This window comes from Penicillium soppii (assembly GCF_028829465.1).
Source record: "Penicillium soppii strain IBT 18220 chromosome Unknown utg000006l, whole genome shotgun sequence".
NCBI classification, from domain to species: domain Eukaryota; kingdom Fungi; phylum Ascomycota; class Eurotiomycetes; order Eurotiales; family Aspergillaceae; genus Penicillium; species Penicillium soppii.
The window spans coordinates 4597284-4617336 of NW_026643236.1; the positions used below are offsets into that span (position 1 = coordinate 4597284).

General features: G+C 47.8%; 7 protein-coding genes across 7 annotated transcripts; 3 read left to right on the top strand and 4 right to left on the bottom strand.

The window, feature by feature from the left end:
- Positions 1-235: 235 nt before the first annotated feature.
- Positions 236-2284, bottom strand: N7529_009125 (GTPase GUF1; the record flags this gene model as incomplete). The annotated part of the gene is made up of 2 exons (XM_057244652.1): positions 236-1499; positions 1554-2284. The coding sequence occupies 2 exons, from the start codon at positions 2282-2284 to the stop codon at positions 236-238; spliced, it is 1995 nt and encodes a 664-aa protein (XP_057096190.1).
- Positions 2285-2490: 206 nt separating this feature from the next.
- On the top strand, positions 2491-3571 carry N7529_009126 (spindle checkpoint protein MAD2; the record flags this gene model as incomplete). The annotated part of the gene is made up of 8 exons (XM_057244653.1): positions 2491-2539; positions 2594-2619; positions 2669-2694; positions 2751-2789; positions 2850-2878; positions 2930-3075; positions 3147-3220; positions 3280-3571. The coding sequence occupies 8 exons, from the start codon at positions 2491-2493 to the stop codon at positions 3569-3571; spliced, it is 681 nt and encodes a 226-aa protein (XP_057096191.1).
- A 1295-nt stretch (positions 3572-4866) lies between these two features.
- On the bottom strand, positions 4867-6210 carry N7529_009127 (uncharacterized protein; the record flags this gene model as incomplete). Its single annotated transcript, XM_057244654.1, has 1 exon — positions 4867-6210. One exon carries the CDS (start codon positions 6208-6210, stop codon positions 4867-4869), a length of 1344 nt encoding a protein of 447 aa, XP_057096192.1.
- Positions 6211-7388: 1178 nt separating this feature from the next.
- On the top strand, positions 7389-10159 carry N7529_009128 (uncharacterized protein; the record flags this gene model as incomplete). The annotated part of the gene is given in 2 exon segments (XM_057244655.1): positions 7389-7854; positions 7872-10159. The coding sequence occupies 2 exon segments, from the start codon at positions 7389-7391 to the stop codon at positions 10157-10159; spliced, it is 2754 nt and encodes a 917-aa protein (XP_057096193.1).
- Positions 10160-10351: 192 nt separating this feature from the next.
- Positions 10352-11674, bottom strand: N7529_009129 (uncharacterized protein; the record flags this gene model as incomplete). The annotated part of the gene is made up of 1 exon (XM_057244656.1): positions 10352-11674. The coding sequence occupies one exon, from the start codon at positions 11672-11674 to the stop codon at positions 10352-10354; it is 1323 nt and encodes a 440-aa protein (XP_057096194.1).
- Positions 11675-12453: 779 nt separating this feature from the next.
- N7529_009130 (uncharacterized protein) lies at positions 12454-16413 on the bottom strand (the record flags this gene model as incomplete). The annotated part of the gene is made up of 8 exons (XM_057244657.1): positions 12454-12543; positions 12604-13382; positions 13431-13828; positions 13885-14378; positions 14436-14538; positions 14986-15540; positions 15606-15772; positions 15826-16413. 8 exons carry the CDS (start codon positions 16411-16413, stop codon positions 12454-12456), a joined length of 3174 nt encoding a protein of 1057 aa, XP_057096195.1.
- Positions 16414-17330: 917 nt separating this feature from the next.
- On the top strand, positions 17331-19801 carry sly1 (syntaxin-binding protein; the record flags this gene model as incomplete). The annotated part of the gene is made up of 5 exons (XM_057244658.1): positions 17331-17487; positions 17521-17577; positions 17605-17825; positions 17870-18305; positions 18360-19801. 5 exons carry the CDS (start codon positions 17331-17333, stop codon positions 19799-19801), a joined length of 2313 nt encoding a protein of 770 aa, XP_057096196.1.
- Between the last annotated feature and the right edge of the window lie 252 nt (positions 19802-20053).

Genomic DNA, 20053 nt, shown 5'->3' on the forward strand with positions numbered 1-20053 from the left:
CAACAGGGCTGATCGAACTCGCTGATTGGAATCGGAAGTGAGCAGCGAAAGAAGTTGTAGTATGGTGGGGTCCGACATGGACTTTTTTTTTCTGCCAGTGGAGCTCTTACCGCTTCCATAATCAGCTTCCAGCTTCCCGAGGTACTGTTTGTATACGGAAAACAACAACTTGGACTACAATGATCGATGACTAATGGTGCATGTTGTACATTGTATTGTTCGCTAATTTACATGTTTATTTGGCCAGGAATGCCTGGAAAGCTTTGTGCTCAATGACCACGTTTCCAACAGCCCTCAACTTCTTGCGACCTTCTTTCTGCTTCTCAAGCAGCTTTCGTCGACGACTCACATCAGCGGCGTGCAATTTGGCCAGAACATCCTTGCGGTATGGCTTGATCGTCTCACGGGCAATGATTTTCTTACCGACAGCAGCCTGGATGATAATTTCGAAGAGCTGACGGTCGACATGCTCCTTGAATTTGCTGACCCAAATTCTTCCTTGTCGGTTCACCTGACTCAGGTGCATGATCCGTGCAACGGCATCAACAGGCTCCTTATTGACCAAGAGTTGGAGCCTGACAATGCTACCTGCCCGCCATGCAGATTCTTCGTAGTCCAGACTAGCGTATCCCTTGGTTCCTCCTTTCAGCTTTCCAAAGAAATCATCAACCAGGTGCGCCAGAGGTAGCTCGTACTTCATGATGACCTGTGTAGATGTGAAATATTCGATGCTTTGTTGTTCACCGCGGTTGGCCTCGCAAAGCTCAATGACCTTGCCCAGATATTCTTCTGGGAATGTCAGGGTGACCAACACATACGGCTCTTGAACCTCCGCTACTTTGAGGCGTGCACCTTCATCATCGGGAAACTTAGCGGGGTTTGTGATGATTTCTTCTCTGCCATCTCGGTATACGACTTTGACCGGAACGGAAGGTGGTGTGATGATGATGCTGGCACCGTGCTCTTGTCGTAAACGATCTTCAAACACAGAGCAGTGGAGAGTTCCTAAGAAGCCCATGCGGAATCCGGCACCTAATGCCTCTGAGGACTCTTTTTGCACTGTGATACTTCGATCATTCAGGATGAGTTGGTTGATGCTGTCCTCCAGGTGTTCGAAATGGTCTGCATTTACTGGGTATACTGCCACGAAAACCATTGATTTTGGCTCTTCGAATCCAGGCAACGGCTCCACGAGCTTTTCTGAGCCAACTCGAGTGAATGTATCACCAATCTTGGCTTCCTTACTCCGCTTCATGCCTGGGTTGAAGTAGATGTACCCGACCTGGCCTGCACGGAGAACAGTTTGTGCGGTTTCGGTGGGATACATGATTCCAACCTCGCCAACAAAATATTTAAGACCAGTGACGAAGGAGACCAGTTGTTGGCCTGCGCGCACTTCGCCGTCAAAAACGCGGACTAGCAGGATCACACCTTTGTATGAATCGTACCAAGAATCCACAAGTAGCATACGGAGAGGTTTCGTGGAATCACCGATGGGGCTAGCATACAGTTAACAAATATCGCATTGCCATTAGCCAATTTTCAAAACTCACGCAGGGATCTTCTCCACTACCGCCGGTAGCACAGCCGGGACGTTTAATCCAGTCTTGGCTGAAACCATGACCGCATTTTCTGTATCAATCTCAAATGTTGTACGCATCTGCTCCAAAGCCCGCTCTGGATCCGATGATGGCAAGTCAACTTTGTTGAGAATGGGGATCAATTCAAGGTTCTGCGCGAAAGCCAAATAGAAATTGGCAACGGTTTGGGCCTGAACACCTTGACTGGCATCAACCAAAAGGATTGCACCACCACAGCTGGCATAACTTCGTGATACCTCTGCGCGGAAATCTACATGGCCAGGAGTGTCCACCAAATGTAGCAAGTAGTCTTCGCCTTTGTAGTTGTAGATCATGGTACATGTCTGGGCTTTCACGGTGATTCCTCGCTCTCGTTCAACATCAAGCTTATCCAACACCTGTTTATTTGTGCCGGGTTGAATGGTGCCGGTCAATTCTAGCAGTCTGTCGGAAAGCGTACTTTTGCCGTGGTCGACGTGTGCGACGATGCAGAAGTTGCGGAAACGTTCGATCGGGATCGCTAAAATTCGTTGTTCGAGATCTGAATTCGGCTTGATGGGTGTGACTTTTGAGCGCGCGTGGTATATTGTAGTAGTAGAAAATGCTCGGCTGAATCTATATGAAAAGACCGTTGGTCGGAGGTTCGCGGCCTGGCATCTCGGCGCTGCACTCAGCCATCGGCCTAACTGCAGACATCCTCGCATTGAGACTTCTGCGGTGGCATAGAAGCTGACAGTATGCAAGCGATCAAGGTGGAGTGTATCGGGTCAATTGTCGAGTGCTGGTGATCTCAATGCAATTTGCGGAGAAAAAAACGGACGCGCGGGCGGTGACTACTTTATTGCTGCGGTGACTATCGACATAAACAAAGATCTCCCACCTTTCATCTTTAACTCTCTACCAGCCCAAAATGCCTGAAGCCAAGGACAAATCAAAGGTGCACAAGCTTTCCATTAAAGGTTTGTTGCTTCCTAACCCGTGATACCGGTTGAACAAAGCTCATACCATAGCAGGATCGGCCAAGCTTGTGTCCGAATTCGTGAGTTACTTCCATCTTCTTGAATTTATCTTCCACTAATGATTTCCAGTTTGAATACTCGATCAACTCCATTCTGTATGTCCATGTTCCAGGTCTGTTTGGGATAAACGCTTATCGCAATTGATATGCAGCTTCCAACGAGGGGTGTATCCTCCAGAGGATTTCACAGCGTATGTGTTCCCTTTCCAAAACCGCTCGTGATATGCCCAGCAAGCTGACTAGTCACACAGTATCAAGAAATATGGCCTCAATATGCTCGGTTCGTCAATAGTTTCCTAACTCAACATCGTCCGGCCTAACCTCATAACAGTTTCGGCCGATGATCAGGTCAAAGCCTACATCAAGAAGATCATGTCGCAATTAAAAGAGTGGATGCAGGGTGGAAAGATCTCCAAACTTGTAGTTGTGATCACCGACAAGGAGACCGGTGAACATGTGGAGCGATGGCAGTTTGACGTATGCATTCCACACCCAGTGCTCTGTTATCAAGATCTGGATCAAATGCTAAACATACAATACTGGAACAGGTTGAAATCTTTGGCAAGAAGTCCAAGTCTAAGAGCTCCCAAAAAGCCGGCGACAAGGAGAACAGTGTAGCAGCGTCCGTTTATACTCTAAGCAAGAAGCTTGGTGATCTTACTGACCAAATTTGTGCAATAGGGATGCCGACCCTCAATCCGCCGAGCCCGTTGAGAAGACAGAAAAGCAAATTCAGGAGGAAATCCAAGCTATCTTCCGCCAGATCACCGCCTCCGTCACATTCCTCCCCGTCTTGGACGGAGATTGCACCTTCAATGTCCTTGTCTACGCTGATGCCGACTCAGATGTTCCCGTGGAATGGGGCGACAGTGATGCCAAGGAGATTAAGAACGCCGAGAAAGTGCAATTGAGAAGTTTCAGTACAAACAACCACCGAGTGGGGACTCTGGTCAGCTACCGGTTGGCCGATTGAGCTTTGGTTACACATTACGACCAGATACGAAGGATGGTGTATGGATTGGCGTTTCGGGAAAGGACCAAGGTCGTTCATAATTATTCTAGCAGTATTGATATTTAAAAAAAAATCAATGCTCCTTGGCTCCATCACGTTTGACATAAGACCAAGGCAAGCTCTCTCGCTTGGGGAACCATTCATTACGATAATTCCCGCCGTCGTATTGTGCCAGCTCCAGCACCACATTCCCTAATTCCATATTGGAGAATACATCCTCCATGCCAGGGAGCCAGCCCCTTGTTCTTCGTTTGCTGGACAGCTCCTGATTTACTCCGTAGAGGTCTTGCTTCCAAAGACCTATTCCTTTCAATAGTTCGCCTCGATACAAGCTCTCCGGCGAAGTCACTTCTTCCGGTGGGTTGATGCCAATCACTGCAACTTTCCCGGTATAATGTTCGCTCTCGGGACCAACAGGTACGAGTCCCAGCGCAGGGAAATGACACTGCATGAATCTAGCACGTTTGAATTCGTGCGTGACGACTGTTACTCGCCGGGGAAAGACTCCCGTGTGTACTTTGAACTGAATCATGGAAAACAATACATTTTGATATGAGTCTGTGGCTCTCGTTTCCGCAATGACCTTGAAAGGGTCGATTGAAGTTGTCGATTGAGCTTGAAAATAGTCGTTGTCTTTGGCTAGGTTCTGTCGCAATATATAAGCTTAGTTCTAGTTCATAGGTGACAGGGGGAGATCTTACGAGGTACGATTGACCCTCACTTAGCTCAGTTTTGCATCTCTTGGTAGGCCCACTGTATAATATATTAGAAGAATTTAGATGAGCGAGAATGTAGATTCTTACCCAGAAAGTACTAGCAAACCATGAGGATCATCTTTTAGGATTTCCAATCCAGCTTTAAGATGGTTGATAAATGTGGGTGTTTCTCCTTTCTGGAAGGGCTCGATGAACCTATATTTCATATATTAGCTGATTTCTTCATGGATGTATCAACTCATTGCCAGAGAGCTGACCATTCATCTTCCGAGGTGCCATGACTAGGCCCTCCATTATAAATAGCATGGCAGCAGACAACAATAAGGTGATCGCAGTTAACAAGGTTACCAGCTGTATTTGAAGCCATCATGATAGATTTAAGTATGAAATTAGCCGACTCGATGCTTCCTGGCCAAACATAGCACCTGAACAGCGAGACTGGCGGTGGTTGATTGGGGTGCTTGTGTCGGTTTGGGAAGAAAGGGCGGTAAGAAGAACTGAAATTTATGTGTCTTCGACATCAATTCTTTCCATATCAATTTATTCGGGTTTCGATCTACCAATTCTTTGGCGATGTGCCTCTTTCTTTTTGAGATATGTGCTTTGCCACTCCCGGCTATGCGGTATGAGCCCCCAAGTAACCATAATTTTGTCTTCTTCCGCCGTAAGACCCAACCAAGCAAGCAAATCCTGACGACGTTCAGGTTTCTTCTTTTTGGGAGTGAGAGAAGATTCCAAATCAAACGTGGTTCTCTCCCTGATTTGATTTTCTCTGAGTCCCTTTTCATTGACTACATGCACAGTGGGGGTTTTTGGTTCCTCCAACTCAGGCCAATCCATATACTCTTCGGGGTAAGAAGACATGGTAGCTTTGAGCTTTGAGCTGACCCAGCAGCTGTTTTTTTGTACTTGGTGGTTGTCATGACTCCATTGGCGCTGAATGGACTCCCATATTTGTGAATCCTCACAGCCAACTCTGTGGGCCACAAGAACTGTTGCAATCATTATAACTACCACTGACACAATCTGTGTATACAGGGCTGCCATGCCAATGCTGATCACATGCACCGCAAAAAAGCACCATCCGATCCACTGGCAGGCCCGATAAATGTAACGATTCGGTGGTTGGGGGTTGATCGCGAAAGCGAGTTTCGCCAGATAACCAGGAACGACAAGAGTGATGACTTTGGAGTCCTCCGTGACTACTATCACTTTGGCAAGCTCGTTGGGATCTTGAGGCTTAATAGGTCTTTCGAGCCCCTCCATAGCCTGACCGTTCTGACGAAGGTGCTCGAGTGTGGCGATTGCCTCTTCGTATCTCGCTATCTTGGCTGGGTAATCCTGGGCTGCTTCCTGGGCTGTTTGGATGTTGGCATCGATTCCGGCTTGATTTTGTGCAACTTGTATACAACGAACCACCACCGAGATGATCATAGCCACTACATTGGCAAATCCCCACCAGTCCGCTGCCAGCACTGTTAAAGTGATAAGTATTCCGTGCACTGGCAGACCAACGAGCAAGAAGCCGACAACAAATTCTTTCCATTGACGCGGCCGTTCTGTGACCTGCCAGGTCACAATACTCCGGACCTGATTGAAGTCCTGAGTCTGAAGCCATCGCGAGAACCAGCCGGCTAGTTCGGTCGTCATGATGCCGGCTGATACATTGTAGAGTGTGTATCCAGATTTCTTCTCGGTAAAACGATTACCGGCCACGACAAAAGCTCCCAGCAACGGCAGATACTCCAGGTATGGACTCGGAACGAGTCTCCCAATGCTGCGATCCATTTCTTCCGCCCCGAGCAGTGTGACAAGACCAAGAGCATCAATTTTTAGCCCTGTTCCTTCTGCCCAGGTGGTCAGGCGATGATGCCATGAATGCATGCCGAAAATGAGGACTAGAAAATGGTCTGAAAAGTTGTCAGAAGGAAGCTCATGGCTATGAGTGCTATCAGTTTGTTGAAATCGTGGTTTTGTTGACTTTCATTACTTTATAAATCATGAGATTACTATTTTGACAGCATTATGTACTTGCAACTGCCGTGGAATCGCTTTTATTGACCGATTCAGTCCGGTTGTTGTCCACTTTCCACACTCCTTTCTACAAGCTGCCATCTGCGTCACTGGTGGCGTCTTACTGCAGGAGACCATTCCCTCTTGGCATATCACCCACACCATAATCACGGCTGACGAGAGAGCTAGTTAAGGGGGAAAGCTTAGGGACGGGACGCGCCCCATTTCTGTTTCACCGACTGTCACTGGTACTTCAACCTCGATTTTCGTCTGCTCTTGGCCGTTATGTTTATTATGACTCCATGAAAAAAACTCTCCTGTCCACTCACTAATATCCAAGCATGCATCTCTCGGGTTGCTTCAACTGTGTTGTCAACCATTACGCGACAATCGGGTCTATCTTGCCCTGAAATTACCCACCAAGATGTGGATGCGAAAATGAGACTGTGGCGCCACGCCCAATACTGCTTCAAATGAGTTCGTGTCTATGGTACTTATATATGAGTGAGCTACTCTGCTGTCTGAACTACTTGTCTTCTATTTCAGGACCCCAGTTTCCCTTGGTTGGCTGAAACTCGGGCTTACTGCTCAACTTTAGGTTCAACTTATGCACCGCTAAGGCTACTTTTTCTTTTTTCGAAGATCTTTGACACATGAGGATACGCTATAGTACCGAATAAGTGGAGTGCTCTGGAGTTGCCTCGTATTCCTATGCAATAGGAGTGGGCCAGGCCCAAACAAAATCTTTAAAGCGATCTGATCCCTTTTTCCCCCTGGGGACCAAAATATAACCTTATCTTATTGGACGCAGCAACTGCATTTGTATAATCGATATGGTCAGCTGTGTACTACTTGATGGTAGCATACGCCATCCTTCGACGTATATCTTTCTGTGCTCAGCTTGAGGCTCTTTCTTTAGAAAATGGTCCCTAGACATCCAGCCATTAATAGATAACAAACACCAAAGGGAAAATTACGAGTGGACACCTTACTCCATCTTTCTTTCTTGGGGCCGATTTGGTCTTCCCAGAGAAAAATTTGTGCCAAATATGACTTCTTCCTTTCCCTTTCGGCGCAAGAAGCCAAGCGAGATCGAGAAAGCTGAAAAAAACCTCGCAAATCAATACAATGGCCACCACCATCGATCATCTGGAATGCGATTCAAGCGACCTTTCATCGACCCGAAAAGCGTCAACAATCGCAGGCTGGAGCTAGAAGATTCTGAACAGAATTATTGCAAACAAAGATACTTGAACCCCAGCGGAGAAGATGATCACGAGAAATATCCCGACCTAGACACATACTACAGTACGAACAAAGAGTATCCGCGGCGACTGGTCGTACAGGCAACTCGCGAGGTTTATAAAGAAACCGACCGCCATGATCGTCACTGGGGTCGTCGCCACATTCGAGGAAGGGTTCCATTTATTATCACCTTGGCCGAGTTCTGCTTGAATCCTTTCAGGTTCCGCCGCTACGATGGTACCCCGGTTGAAGAGGATGAAGAAGGGACCAGTCATTCCCTAAAAAAGAAAATGTGGTGTTGGTGGCTATCAAGCGAACTCTTCACTGGATCATGTCGACTTTTCTTACTTTGACACTTGCATGGATCATTCAAGTTATGCTTTCCGTTGAGATTGTGACCTCTCCATGGAATGACGATGGTACGACTGAGCCCTACGAGGAGTATGAGAACGTTCACTGGTTTTGGCCTAAACACTCGATCAATGTACTTGATCAATCGCCCGGGAACAAGAAACCACAATCAAAGGTTGCCAAGCTTACTATCCCCCGCCGCTTGGTGGTGAAAGATAAAGCTACTGGGCAATGGGTTCCCCGAGAAACTGTGGACCTTCGTGATAAGAAGACGGGCATGCTGCAGCCTTATATCTTTTTGAGTTTCTCGCGGGCCAACTATCTCGATAAAACCAACGAAGAATTGCGAAAGATGTTCTACCTAGTGGCTGATCGCATGCTTGAGCATGAAAATGCACACAGAGATCCCCAAGAGCCTCCAATGGAAGCTTTCTGGGCTGACGTGGATTGCGTGTCAAGTGACACAAGTAACCCCGTTGGTGGCACAGAATCCAGATGTACCCGGGATGTCAATACAATCTGTGATGCTGTCCGTTGTGCACAACGGGTATACATTGTTCTGCCTAGTGATTCAGAAGAAGACAAGCGAATCTGGGGAAATCGAATATGGACGTTCCCAGAAGTCCTCCTCGCCGCGACCAAGATACGATACTGCTTCACTCATTCTGCATCCGAGGCCCTGTTTACACCACACGAAGTTTCGTTGAGCGACATGTACAGTAGCTTCTGGCCCGAGATCTCAAAGCTACCCAGGTCCGATGGGACAGACTCTGACGGGCAAGTGGAACACGAGGATGTCATAGGCCACCTTGTCAGCCATTACACCAACAATATTCAGCTGAGTGAGCTACAATTGTTCACTTTTGCTATTCAAGCCATGTCCAGACAGACGACCAGCATCGACACCCAGGGATACACAACTAGGGACATGGCCTATGCTGCCATGGGACTGCTATCATATCGACTTACGCCTGATGACTCAGACAACACGTTCCAGGCCATTGCGCGCCTTTCTCTTGTAAATGACAGTAATCAGCTACTTGAGCGTCTTCTTTGCCTATTGCCGTACCCTGAAAAGAATCCACCTCCTGTTAACACACGGCTTGATTACGTTTCAGCTGGAAGTGAAACACTTCTCCGCAATATCGCGGATAGAGATCAATACTCCACGCATCTCTGGGACATTAAGCCTATTTGTGACATCGTTGGTGTTGGCGACGATCTATATGAACCTACTGTTATCATGGACCGCTGCCGGGGTATCCCCATCCGATGGAAGGACTTCCCAAGACTGCGATATGCCAAGGACCTCCAAGGGCTCGGTGCTACAGTTTCGCAGACGATTGTTTACTTTGGTGTATGGTTTATAGCAACAGGCTTTGCACTATTCTCGTCCGCCATTGCGCTGGCACTGGCACTCACGGATAACAGTTCTGGGCAAACTGCAACAGATCAAAACATGAGGACTTTGCTCAAATACCTAAGGCATACCATTGTCCCCCAGTACCTTCAGGGAATCGCCCTTTATTTCGGTGTGGCTTGGATAATCTCGTGGTTCAGTCCTTGGGCAGTGCGCCAGCTCTGCAATGGTGGAACCAGAGGATCTTCTAGCCATCTGGTGGGTTTTGAAGGCATAATGTCACTACATGATCTCGAGAAGACTATATATGGCAACTTCAACAATCGCCTATCATACGCGGCCTCGTCAACTGTTTTCTCTAGAAACATGCGCGACTCCAAGATTCGAATGGGCCGGGAACCTGATGATCCGAATTATTGGAAGAACGAAATGAAAAGACTACATTTCCCAGACACCCACCGTCTGTTCACCATCGTGGATACCGGCGACATGACTGTGTCAGTCATCGCTGCCGAGAGACCACCCGTAGTGGCCTTAATATGCGGACGTGAGGGCGGCATGCTCCGAGTGTTACTGTGCAGCTGGCGGTTTGAAAAGAACTGTCTATACCGGGAGTCTGTTGTTCGTATGCGCAGTTCACTCGAAGAGCAGGCTACACATAATGACTGGCTGAAGATCAGCTTGGCAAGCCAGGGCGATGTCACTCGCACGCGAGTGAATCATCTCAAGCAACAGAGGGCCAACCAGAGCCAGTCCCCGCCTTCCAAGTCCCCTTTGCGTATCCCTAAAACATCCACTCCTCATATCTCTATTCTTACGCTGGATCAAGAGAATCATTCTAGGAACGGCCCGCAGTATAGCTAAAATTGTCTTAATTATCAATGTGTTTCTTCCCTTCATTAATTACAATCTCATCTACAAACTTTTGACTGCCATCTAACCGTAATTTTGATATGATTTATTTCTTTACTCAATGATTCTCTCACAGTCGATCCCGGCATGAGAACAGTCCATTACTGAAAGATTAAACAAATGCTTAGCAACAATAGCGAAAGATTAGAGTGAGGCTGTAGTCAAAGTAACCACGCCCTCAGGCACATCCACTTCCCCCAAAATAGATGGGTTTTTCTCAAACTCTTCACTTTCAATCACCTGTTTCAACACCGTAAAAACACTCCGCTCAATGACCACAGCCGAAGGATCGCCCATATCCGTCGCACTCATTACCCGGGCCAGATAGCGCAAGGTACAAACTAAGGCATTCTCTTCCTTTATACGACTAAGCAGGGCAGGCATGTAAGTCGGCTGAACAGCAGGCTGGCTCCTCTGGCCATCCAGATTGAGACTGTTCATCAAAGTCTCCCTGACTGGGTCTTCCAGCGTACGCCATGCGTTATCGTAAAGAACGGCCTTTTCGCGCGTAGTCACCCTGCCCATGCACAGCAATCGAATCAGAGCTCTGTCTTCCAATTTGTCTTCCACATAGTATACACGCACGTCCTGGTCACGAAGTAGTTCCGCCCGTCGAATTAATATCAGGTCATATCCACTGCGAACTGTCAGAGTACCGGTGATAACACCCTCGCATGCATCGAAAACATTGCGATAGGATTCGAAGACAGGCTGGCTAAGCGTTTTCGCGCACGTCCAGTCCATGTGGCCCGCTGCACCGGCAACATCAAGCAAATGTTCCATGAAGCGGAGCCGAAAGCTGCGATCATGGCCCTTCATTCGTAGCAAACCGGTCAAGGATGCCGGGGCGTTTTCTGCCTGAGCCAGCTGGCCAAAGTTAAAGGTTGCCCCGAGCTCAATTGCACTGCAGATATCGCTTCTGCCTTGGTTGGAGAGTTGGGCCAGCGAAGGAACTAGGCCGGCCTTTAAAGCCTCGAGCAGAACGGCATCGTGGTTGAGAGTGGAAATATCCACGCCAGTCTCTGCGTAACAATCGGATGCTAACTGTGGATCCTTCCCCAAATCATTGATGATGATTGAAGTGATCAATGTAAATAAAGTATCGGCATTTGTGATGACCTGTGCGTAAAAATTCCTGATCCAATGAAATGAGGCTCTTGTTAATTGGAACTCCGCAGGCTGTGAGGCGATGAGTGCCTCGTATTGATCGTTGTGGATCCAGCGCAAAGTCAGAAATCCCACCAGTGTACGGTTAACCTCGTCAAAGTCCTCTTTGTATAAAATGTAGGACGGAGATGGAGTGCTAGGAGGGGTCCATGGTCCATCGCGGATGGAGTACGCGCGCTGGAGACGATCAATCTCCTGAGGAAATTCGTTGTGCACCAAGTGCAATAGCTCCTCGTCAGAGCGGGCGAATAAGGAATCCGGCGCGTCACAAGCTGCTCGTAGGGACTGAGCTGTAGACATGATAGTAGCGATAATAGTGGTAGTAATGATACCTAGGTAGTAGTGTTGGAGTTACTGGTCTCGGCGCATAGAGGAGGATCCATGGATATATATATACATATGTTAGGGGATCCCAAGGTTGTTAATTCAACCCAATCGCTCCTCTAACCCCATTTGGCTAATTTCAAACCCCCTCCCTCTGTCCAATCCGGCCTGTTTCCTAACTTTCTTTAACCAGGTGTTAGTTAGTTGTTGCCCTGTTTCGCATTTAAATAGGCTCCGAATATATGACTTTATTGATATTTTTAGCAAGTAGATGTTGTCAGTTCTTTTATCATTAGTTGATATTTCTATCTACGTACGTAATATAGAAAGCCATTGCGCTGAAAAAAATAGAATTTATTCTCAGCTTTGAAGAATTGATGATATCCTAATTGTACAGTTTTGTCGCCCCTAACCATGCGCCATAGTCTCAGCTCCTAATATGGGTAACCTCGCTGAATGCATGTGCAATGAACCGATGCGAGATAACAAGAAAATAAAAACGCCTATGCTCTCAATCGACATGCAAAGGACTTGGGAAAAAGCAATATGTGCCAGCCTTCCAGACCATGAAAGACATGCGTGCAGTAAAAGCCAACCAGAGAATACTTTCTAGTTGTAACATGCATACCCATGACCCAGTAAACATGAGAAACCAAGGCAAGAATGCATAGATAAACAAAAGAATAATAAAGCACGCCAGTGCAAAGAGAATAACACCAGGGTATCAATCGAAAATAATTCGTGTGATGTTGTGTCTAGAGGGGATCGTGGCGGAAAGTGCAGTTGTCGCCTTTGCGGCACTTGCCTTCAGCCCAGAATTTGCAGGCAACAAGTCCAACCTTGTACTGTTTGAAAAAGTTAGCGAACTATCTCATAATTCAATGATGAACCGGTAATTTACTCACAGGCTTGTCAGTGGGCCTGGTCCGTTTCGACCGGCTCCATCCGGGATCGAACTCGTCATGGTGACCGCCATCGCGAGCCCGCTTGCGTTCTGGGTCTTCGTATTCATAATTTTGATGCTGGTACTGAGGAGCAGTAGGTTGCTGGTTCTGTCCAGCGAATTGCGAGAACATGGCGCCGAGATTGGGTGCCATCCCTGGCTGCGGTTGAGTTTGGGGAAATGCAGCCGGTGTCTGCATTTGCTTCATTACATTTAAAATTGCATTGAAATCAATGCCTTGAGGCTGAGGAGCAGAGACTGGCGGGGCCGGTGGAATTGGCTGCGGCTGATATTGTTGCTGATGGAACATATTGAGCGTTTGCTCGAGACTGGGTCCTGTCGAATGTTGAGGTGCCTGCTGTGTAATTGGCTGCGGCTGGCCACCCTGTATGATTTTCAACAAGTTGGCAATGTCAAAGCCATTACCTGCAGGGTCAGACTGCTGTGGCTGTTGGGCAACTGCAGGCTTTGGGTTCAAATAGGAGTAGTAGCGTTCTTGACGAGCCTTGACGAAGTCAGGTAACTCGCCGAATGGCACAACCTCCGGGACAACCTCGTCCGGATCAGGACCTAGTGGCTCCTTGGGCGTGTCAGGCATATCAGCAGGTGAAGTATAGAAGACCATGAGAGTGGTAGCTTCTCGGTGATCTTGAGCCTCTTTCTCTGGACTTGTTGGCACTTGAGGACCACCACGCTTGATGAAATTGCCGTCCATTGGCTGTTCAAAGTCATAGTCAATCACTGCGATTGTTAGTATTCAATGCACATCATATTGAATGATTGACTTACTCGATAGGTTGTAATTTTCCAAGAATACGGTCCCGCGGATGCCACCAAGATCCTCTTCTTCAAGTTCTTCCAGATCTTTGTGCAGCTTCAGTACGCTGCCCTCACCCTTGACATCTCCGAGGCTACGCATTGACCCATCACCAGGACCTAGTTCTTCCTCAGGGTCGTGGGTGAAAAGTCTGACTTCAGTAAGGTTCGCGTCAGGCTTCCAAGTCACGCGAAGTTTGCGGCGTTCTTCCTTGCGCAATCTTTTCTTACGCTCATCGTCAGTCTCCGGTGGGTGGTCCTCGGTAGGCTTGGGAGCTGGGGCTTCCTTCGGTTTGTTCAAATCAGCCATGAGATCTCCGAAGGAGAAAGAGGACTTTGGCGCTGAGGCCTTTTCCTTTTCGCTAGCAGGGCTGTACATCAGGTCAACAAACTGAAATTCAAAGAGGTTTTCGGGAAGGTTACATACTTTAGTTTGGCTGCAGCGGCTGCAGCGGCTCTCTCTGCATTGGTGGTTCCTGGTCGCTTTGAAGCCGAGCTCAGGGTGCCGAAAAGGCTTGATGGTTTGGGTGCTACAACATTGGCCTTCGGGCGTAGGGCTGCAGCACCGGCTAGCTTACTCATTGGAGCTCCCTTGGTTGGTCCAGGAGCTGTTTTATTTGCCTCCTTGAGGTTGCTGGTAACTGCCATTCGCTTTGGTCCGGACTGCACACTGGCATCTGTTTCCCGTGGTCGTTTCAGACCAGCAGTGTCTGCGGAATTGCCCTTTGTTTGAGGCGGCTCGTCCTTTGAAGTCTTTTCATTCTCCTGCTTGCGCTTTGTAGAAGCTGCAGCATTGTCTAAAATCTTCTGTGTAAGATCCTTGACCTGCTGTCCGCCTTTCTTGAGAAATTTCGGGAGCAATTTGGAGAGATTTGTCTTTGCCATGAGGTCTTCAGACAAGCTTGAAAACCGAGCAAATAGCTATGCTTTTATTAGTAAAATCCTTCATTTGAAACCCAGAAACAAATTTGAGCTTACCTTGAGCAAATTGATTGTCAGAGTACCAGCAAAGTCAGTTGCCTGGAAACGATCCAACAAAAAGGAATATAGAGCTGCCACAACCAGGGGGTGCTCTCCCAGCCTACATCAAATTAACCATTAGTCATTTGAACAGCAAGATTAAGTCAAATAATAAGAATTCAAGTTGGTGGTCCCAAGAGGTGCAAGTATGATCCCTTTTCTAGATATGAGTGGTTTCCCCTCATTGAGTTTTCACGGACAGCTTTCTAAGGCACATCCGAAAATCTTTATGAATTGGACCTATTCGCTCCATCCATCTGGGATTTCTCAACCTGATCTCTGTCTCTATCTGTGTCCAGGGCACACATAGTAACGATATGCCTTACCAGCCGGTGAAGGTGAACAGAGCAGCAACCCTTGTTCTAACCAAGTTGGGGCCATCTTATTATAATCTTGTGGGGAGGTTTATAGGTATATTCGCATGGCTTCAAGCTTTCACAGCCATCATAGCCATATGGTGGGAGTATAAACCATGGGGTTGAGGAGGGGAGGGGGAGGGACAACATACTTCTCAACAATGTTTGGATGACCCATTTCCAGCGTGGTCATTGCAATTTTATCCATCATGCGGCGTTGCAAAGTCACCTGGTTCTTGAGCTTTAACGCTTGGTCATTATCACCTTGGTTTTCAGCCAGTTTCATTGCCTGGACTTGTTCTTTCCAAGCATCCCTAAGTGCCTTGATGAGATCTTTATAAGCCACCAACGCATTTTTAACTTTCTCCGGACCCGGCCATTTGTTCCTTGGTGACCACACAGCTTGGAGTGTATCGTATTGCGCTGCCGCTTCAGGATCAGTCGGGCGAGTTAGAGGGATAGGAGACGGTTCGTCAGGGGCTTCAATCTCAAGTTCTGATTCATCTGAGCTTTCACTGTCGGACTTGGAAGCTGTCTTCTTTGGGCCCCTTGTGGTTGATTTAATTGTTTGCTTTGTTTTAGGGGCAAGCTTCTTATTTTTGATCACAACTTGCGGTACTTGCAGGCCTCTGGGCAGATTCGCTTGGTTGCCACTCGGTGTCAGCTGGTGTTGAGTTTGAATGTGGTTCTGATAGTAATCAAACAGCCTAGCACAACGCAAATTAATATGAAAACCGGCTTCACGCAGACAAAATGCAAAATGCAAACTTACTGTTCACCTCCCGGTCTTGAAAAGTCCTGCGGAATTCCCTGAACAAAAGCGTTGGCCAAAGAAGGCTGCTGTTGGCTGAAGGCCTGAGTGTCGTTCAAGAACTGCGGGTTTACGGTAACATTCGGGTCCGAATCCGGATACTCGTTGGTCAAATCAATCGTGTTCTGCTGTCGGGAATTAGGTCCACAATCACATTTGTAGGTATTAAAGATCAGCTTACTAGCATTTCTGAGGAGTAGCCCTGAGGCAATGGATATGATGAGATTGGCGATCGTGATTGTTGCTGCATCCGTGGTTGCAGTCTTTGTTGCGTATGTTGTTCAGGGAAGGTATCCGACACCGAGATTGGTTGTTGTGGAAAGTAGTTTGGTGGGTACGAGTACTGCGGAAAGGCTGAAGATTCAGATGCGTTCAAGGGACGAGCATCAAAATTTATCTGGCCTTGTTGGAACTGAGAGGGGGGTATCTGGTATTGTGGTGAAGCTCCATAACCACGTTGAGATTGGGGAGGCTGTTGTAGAGGATTCGTTTGTTGCCAGGGCTGATGGAGGGACGAGTAGATGCCATGGCTCGGGTCCGGTCGTGCAACAAGCTCCCTCTGCTGTTGTTGAAACACAGGATGATCCCAGTCAATACCGAGCGGTGTTTGGTTTGAAGGAAGTTCGTGATGGTGTTGGGCAGGCTGTTGCAACTGTTGATCGGAATCGGGATAGTTTGCATCTAGAGTGTTCCAAAACTCAGGGGGGATTGAGTTGTGGTTGCTTCCGTGAGGGAGACCCTGCATGGGGTTTTGAGCGGACTGCTCCATCTTGACCACAGGCAATTGCCTCTCTAAGCTACTTTGAAGCTTCACGTAATCACGTGCATGCGATGTTTATCGTGTTCACCGCCTTCTGATGTGGGTGAGTTTGGGTGGGGCGATTGTCGGATAAATGTTTTTCCCGAGAAGGATGTAAGATATGATTGGTTGACGGACTCACGTCAGGGCAAAACAGGAGCTGTTGGACTGAAAAGAGTTGATAAGGATTAGACGCCAATTCACGTTTGATACTGCTTAGGATGGATTTGAGTTGCAATATGAGTACTGTCGTACCTTAAGAAAGAGAAAACAGAAGATGCCTTCTTTCAAAAGCTTTTGGGTTTATAATGCCTCAGGCATCAATTCTCTTCCCCAGTACTGCAGATGTCGTCCTTGGCCTTGCAGCTTAATGACGAAGGCTCCGCAGTTGCAAATACAACGTAGAAGTATAGTAAGATGGGCCCAGGTGTTTACCTCCGAAGCCTATCTCTCTCTCCTTGTTTTCTTGTATCCTTGGCTTTGTAACCTTCCTGCTCTCTCTGCCTCTTTTTCTTTGGCCGTGCCAGTTGTCCTTGAAGAGCTTTCGCTGTCCCTTTCTTAAGTTTTGTCTCAAAAGAAGTCCTTGTGAAATCAGAGAAGAGATGTGCTCTCATACAAATGGCCACTCTATAGCCGTTCGCTTTACGAAGAAAAAAAGAGGGTAATGGGGGAAGTTGTTGAAATGGTTAGAGTTGATGACTGGGGTCAAGGTGAAGTGAGAAGAACTTTTGGGCAGTTAGCCGATGGTACAATACCATACTGTAATTATCCCTGGCGGGCAAATGAAAGTCTCCTTATTGGCTAGATATCGGTAAATTACGCCCCTTGTGTTACGTAGCAGAATCATATCCATGTGATCCTGAAGGTTTGCCCCGTTTGCAACATTTATGTCAGCACAGCTCGACCCGGGGCGGGATGCCAGGTGGAGTGATAACAGGAGCCGGCATCAACAGCGCAAGTACTCCGTACATCTGCTCATATTCGAAGAGTTGCGCGCATATTCCAATTTGTTTACTGCGCAAATTCCTATGCTCCGAAGCTTTGGTTGATCGCAAGTCTCTCTCCAATTTCACATAGCGTTGCCAGCTATTGCCATGGCCTCGCAATCAATGTCTCTCCGGGACCGACAGGTCGGTAAGTAAACCATGTCAAATTATCAAGCTATAATTAAATGTACACTTACTGATCGCTCTATGACAGCTTCAATCCAGAAATTATTGAATCTGAATCATGATCCACAACCTGCTGAGGACAATACCCTCGACCAGTCTGGTGGTCTTATTTCGCATTCCACTCCAATCTTGAACGAGGATGGCGATCCAATCTGGAAGGTCTTGGTGTTTGACAAAATGGGTCGTGATGTTATTAGCAGCGTCTTGAGAGTCAATGACCTCCGTGCATGGGGCATAACCATTCATCTGTACAGTCCTCTTCCTCTTCTACACCTCGCCCCACCGCTAACGAATGGGCTACTACTAGAAACCTTCATTCGCAAAGATACCCTATTCCAGATGTCCCCGTTGTCTACTTTGTGGAACCCACTCCCACCAATATCCAAGCAATCACTCACGACCTATCCCATGGGCTCTACTCCCCAGCCTACGTCAACTTCTTATCCTCCGTACCCCGGCCACTACTGGAGGACTTCGCTTCTCAAATAGTAACATCTGGTGCATCGGAGCATATTGCGCAAGTTTTCGACCAATATCTCAACTTTGTTGTGGCAGAGCCAGACCTGTTCAGTTTAGGGCTCGGAAATGATGCATACTACAAGATCAACAGCCCCAAGACAACCGATGAAGACTTAGACTCAATCGTCGACAAAGTTGTTAGTGGTCTTTTCAGCGTCAGTGTTACCATGGGTAAGTATATAATGTTATGAATTGCTGTAAGGATACAAAACTAACACTGGGTAGGTACTATTCCAATCATCCGGTGCCCGAAGGGCGGTGCGGCGGAATTGATAGCAACCAAACTCGACCGCAAATTGCGCGACCACATCCTCAATTCCAAGGACAACCTCTTCTCTGGCAATCAGACGGTTTTGCCGGGTGTGCCATCAACACGGCCGGTCCTGATTATCATGGACCGCAATGTTGATCTAGTTCCGATGCTCTCCCACTCGTGGACATATCAATCGCTTGTGCAAGATGTCCTTGAAATGCGCTTGAATCGAATAACTTTGGATGAGGGCTCAACGAAGAAGTCGTATGACTTGAATAGTAACGACTTTTTCTGGCAACGTAACGCCGGGGCTCCGTTCCCTCAGGTGGCTGAAGACATCGATACTGAGCTTACACGATACAAGGAGGATGCAAATGAAATCACCAAGAAAACCGGTGCCTCCTCGATTGAAGATCTGCAAAATGACACAAGTGCGTCCGCGCAACATCTGAAAGCCGCTATTACCCTGCTCCCTGAATTGCGAGAACGCAAGGCTATCCTCGATATGCACATGAACATTGCCACTGCTCTACTCAAGGGTATTAAGGATCGGCAGCTGGATAACTTCTTCGAGATGGAGGAGACCATTACCAAACAATCAAAGTCACAGATCTTGGAATTGATCGGTGATCCTTCTAAGGGCAGTGAATCTTTAGATAAGCTGCGTTTGTTCGTTATCTGGTTCCTCAGTACAGAGACTGAGCTCAGCCGGTCTGAATTGTCTCAATTTGAAGAGGCTTTGACTCAGGCTGGTGTTCCCGATGTTTCCTCTCTCGCCTACGTCAAGCAGGTACGCGATATTACTCGGATGACCATGATGACAACAGCCGCCCCAGAGCAACAATCCTCTGATCTTTTCCGCGGTTTCTCGTCCCTTTCGAACCGTCTCACGGATCGCATTACCTCGGGCTCTCTGGGTGCCAACTTCGACTCCCTGATCTCTGGCGTGAAGAACTTCCTACCAGCTAATAAGGATCTCACTGTTACCAAGATCACCGAATCAATTATGGATCCGGCCGCGGCTTCAAGCTCTGCCATAGCAAAGACGGAGAACTACCTCTACTTTGACCCTAGGAGCGCCAATGCCCGTGGTGCCATGCCACCGGCGTCCGCATCGCGAAACACACAAACTCCCGCCGGCGGCGTAGGCCCTGGCACTGGTGCCAGTTTCGGACAGCGTCGCCAGGCCTTCAGTGAAGCCATTGTCTTTACAGTCGGCGGTGGAAGCATGGATGAGTACGGCAACTTGCAGGACTGGGTTCGCCGGACAAATGGCCAGGCCGGTACTGAGGGAGCGCCAGCACAACGCGCGACTCCTGGACACCGCCGACGGGTTGTCTACGGTAGTACTGATCTGATGAATGCTACTGAATTCATTTCGGATTCATTGGCACCCCTTGGTCGGGATAGCTGAATTGTACTTGTGACTAGATTGGGAACAGTGTCGAAATAAACGCGAGTAGGACTCCTGAGTTGTAAAACATAGTATAATCAAAACGCTGTGATGTGTCTCTATGGCCGCGGTACTTGTATCATTTTGCCCCAAGCAATTCATAGGATAGCAAGCGTTTCGTTGTCAGGATAAATGTGATGTTCTGCCACCAAGCATATGGTTGAGGCATGGACAATAGTGAAATCCACATTGTGCTCGTGTCCTCTAGTCTTG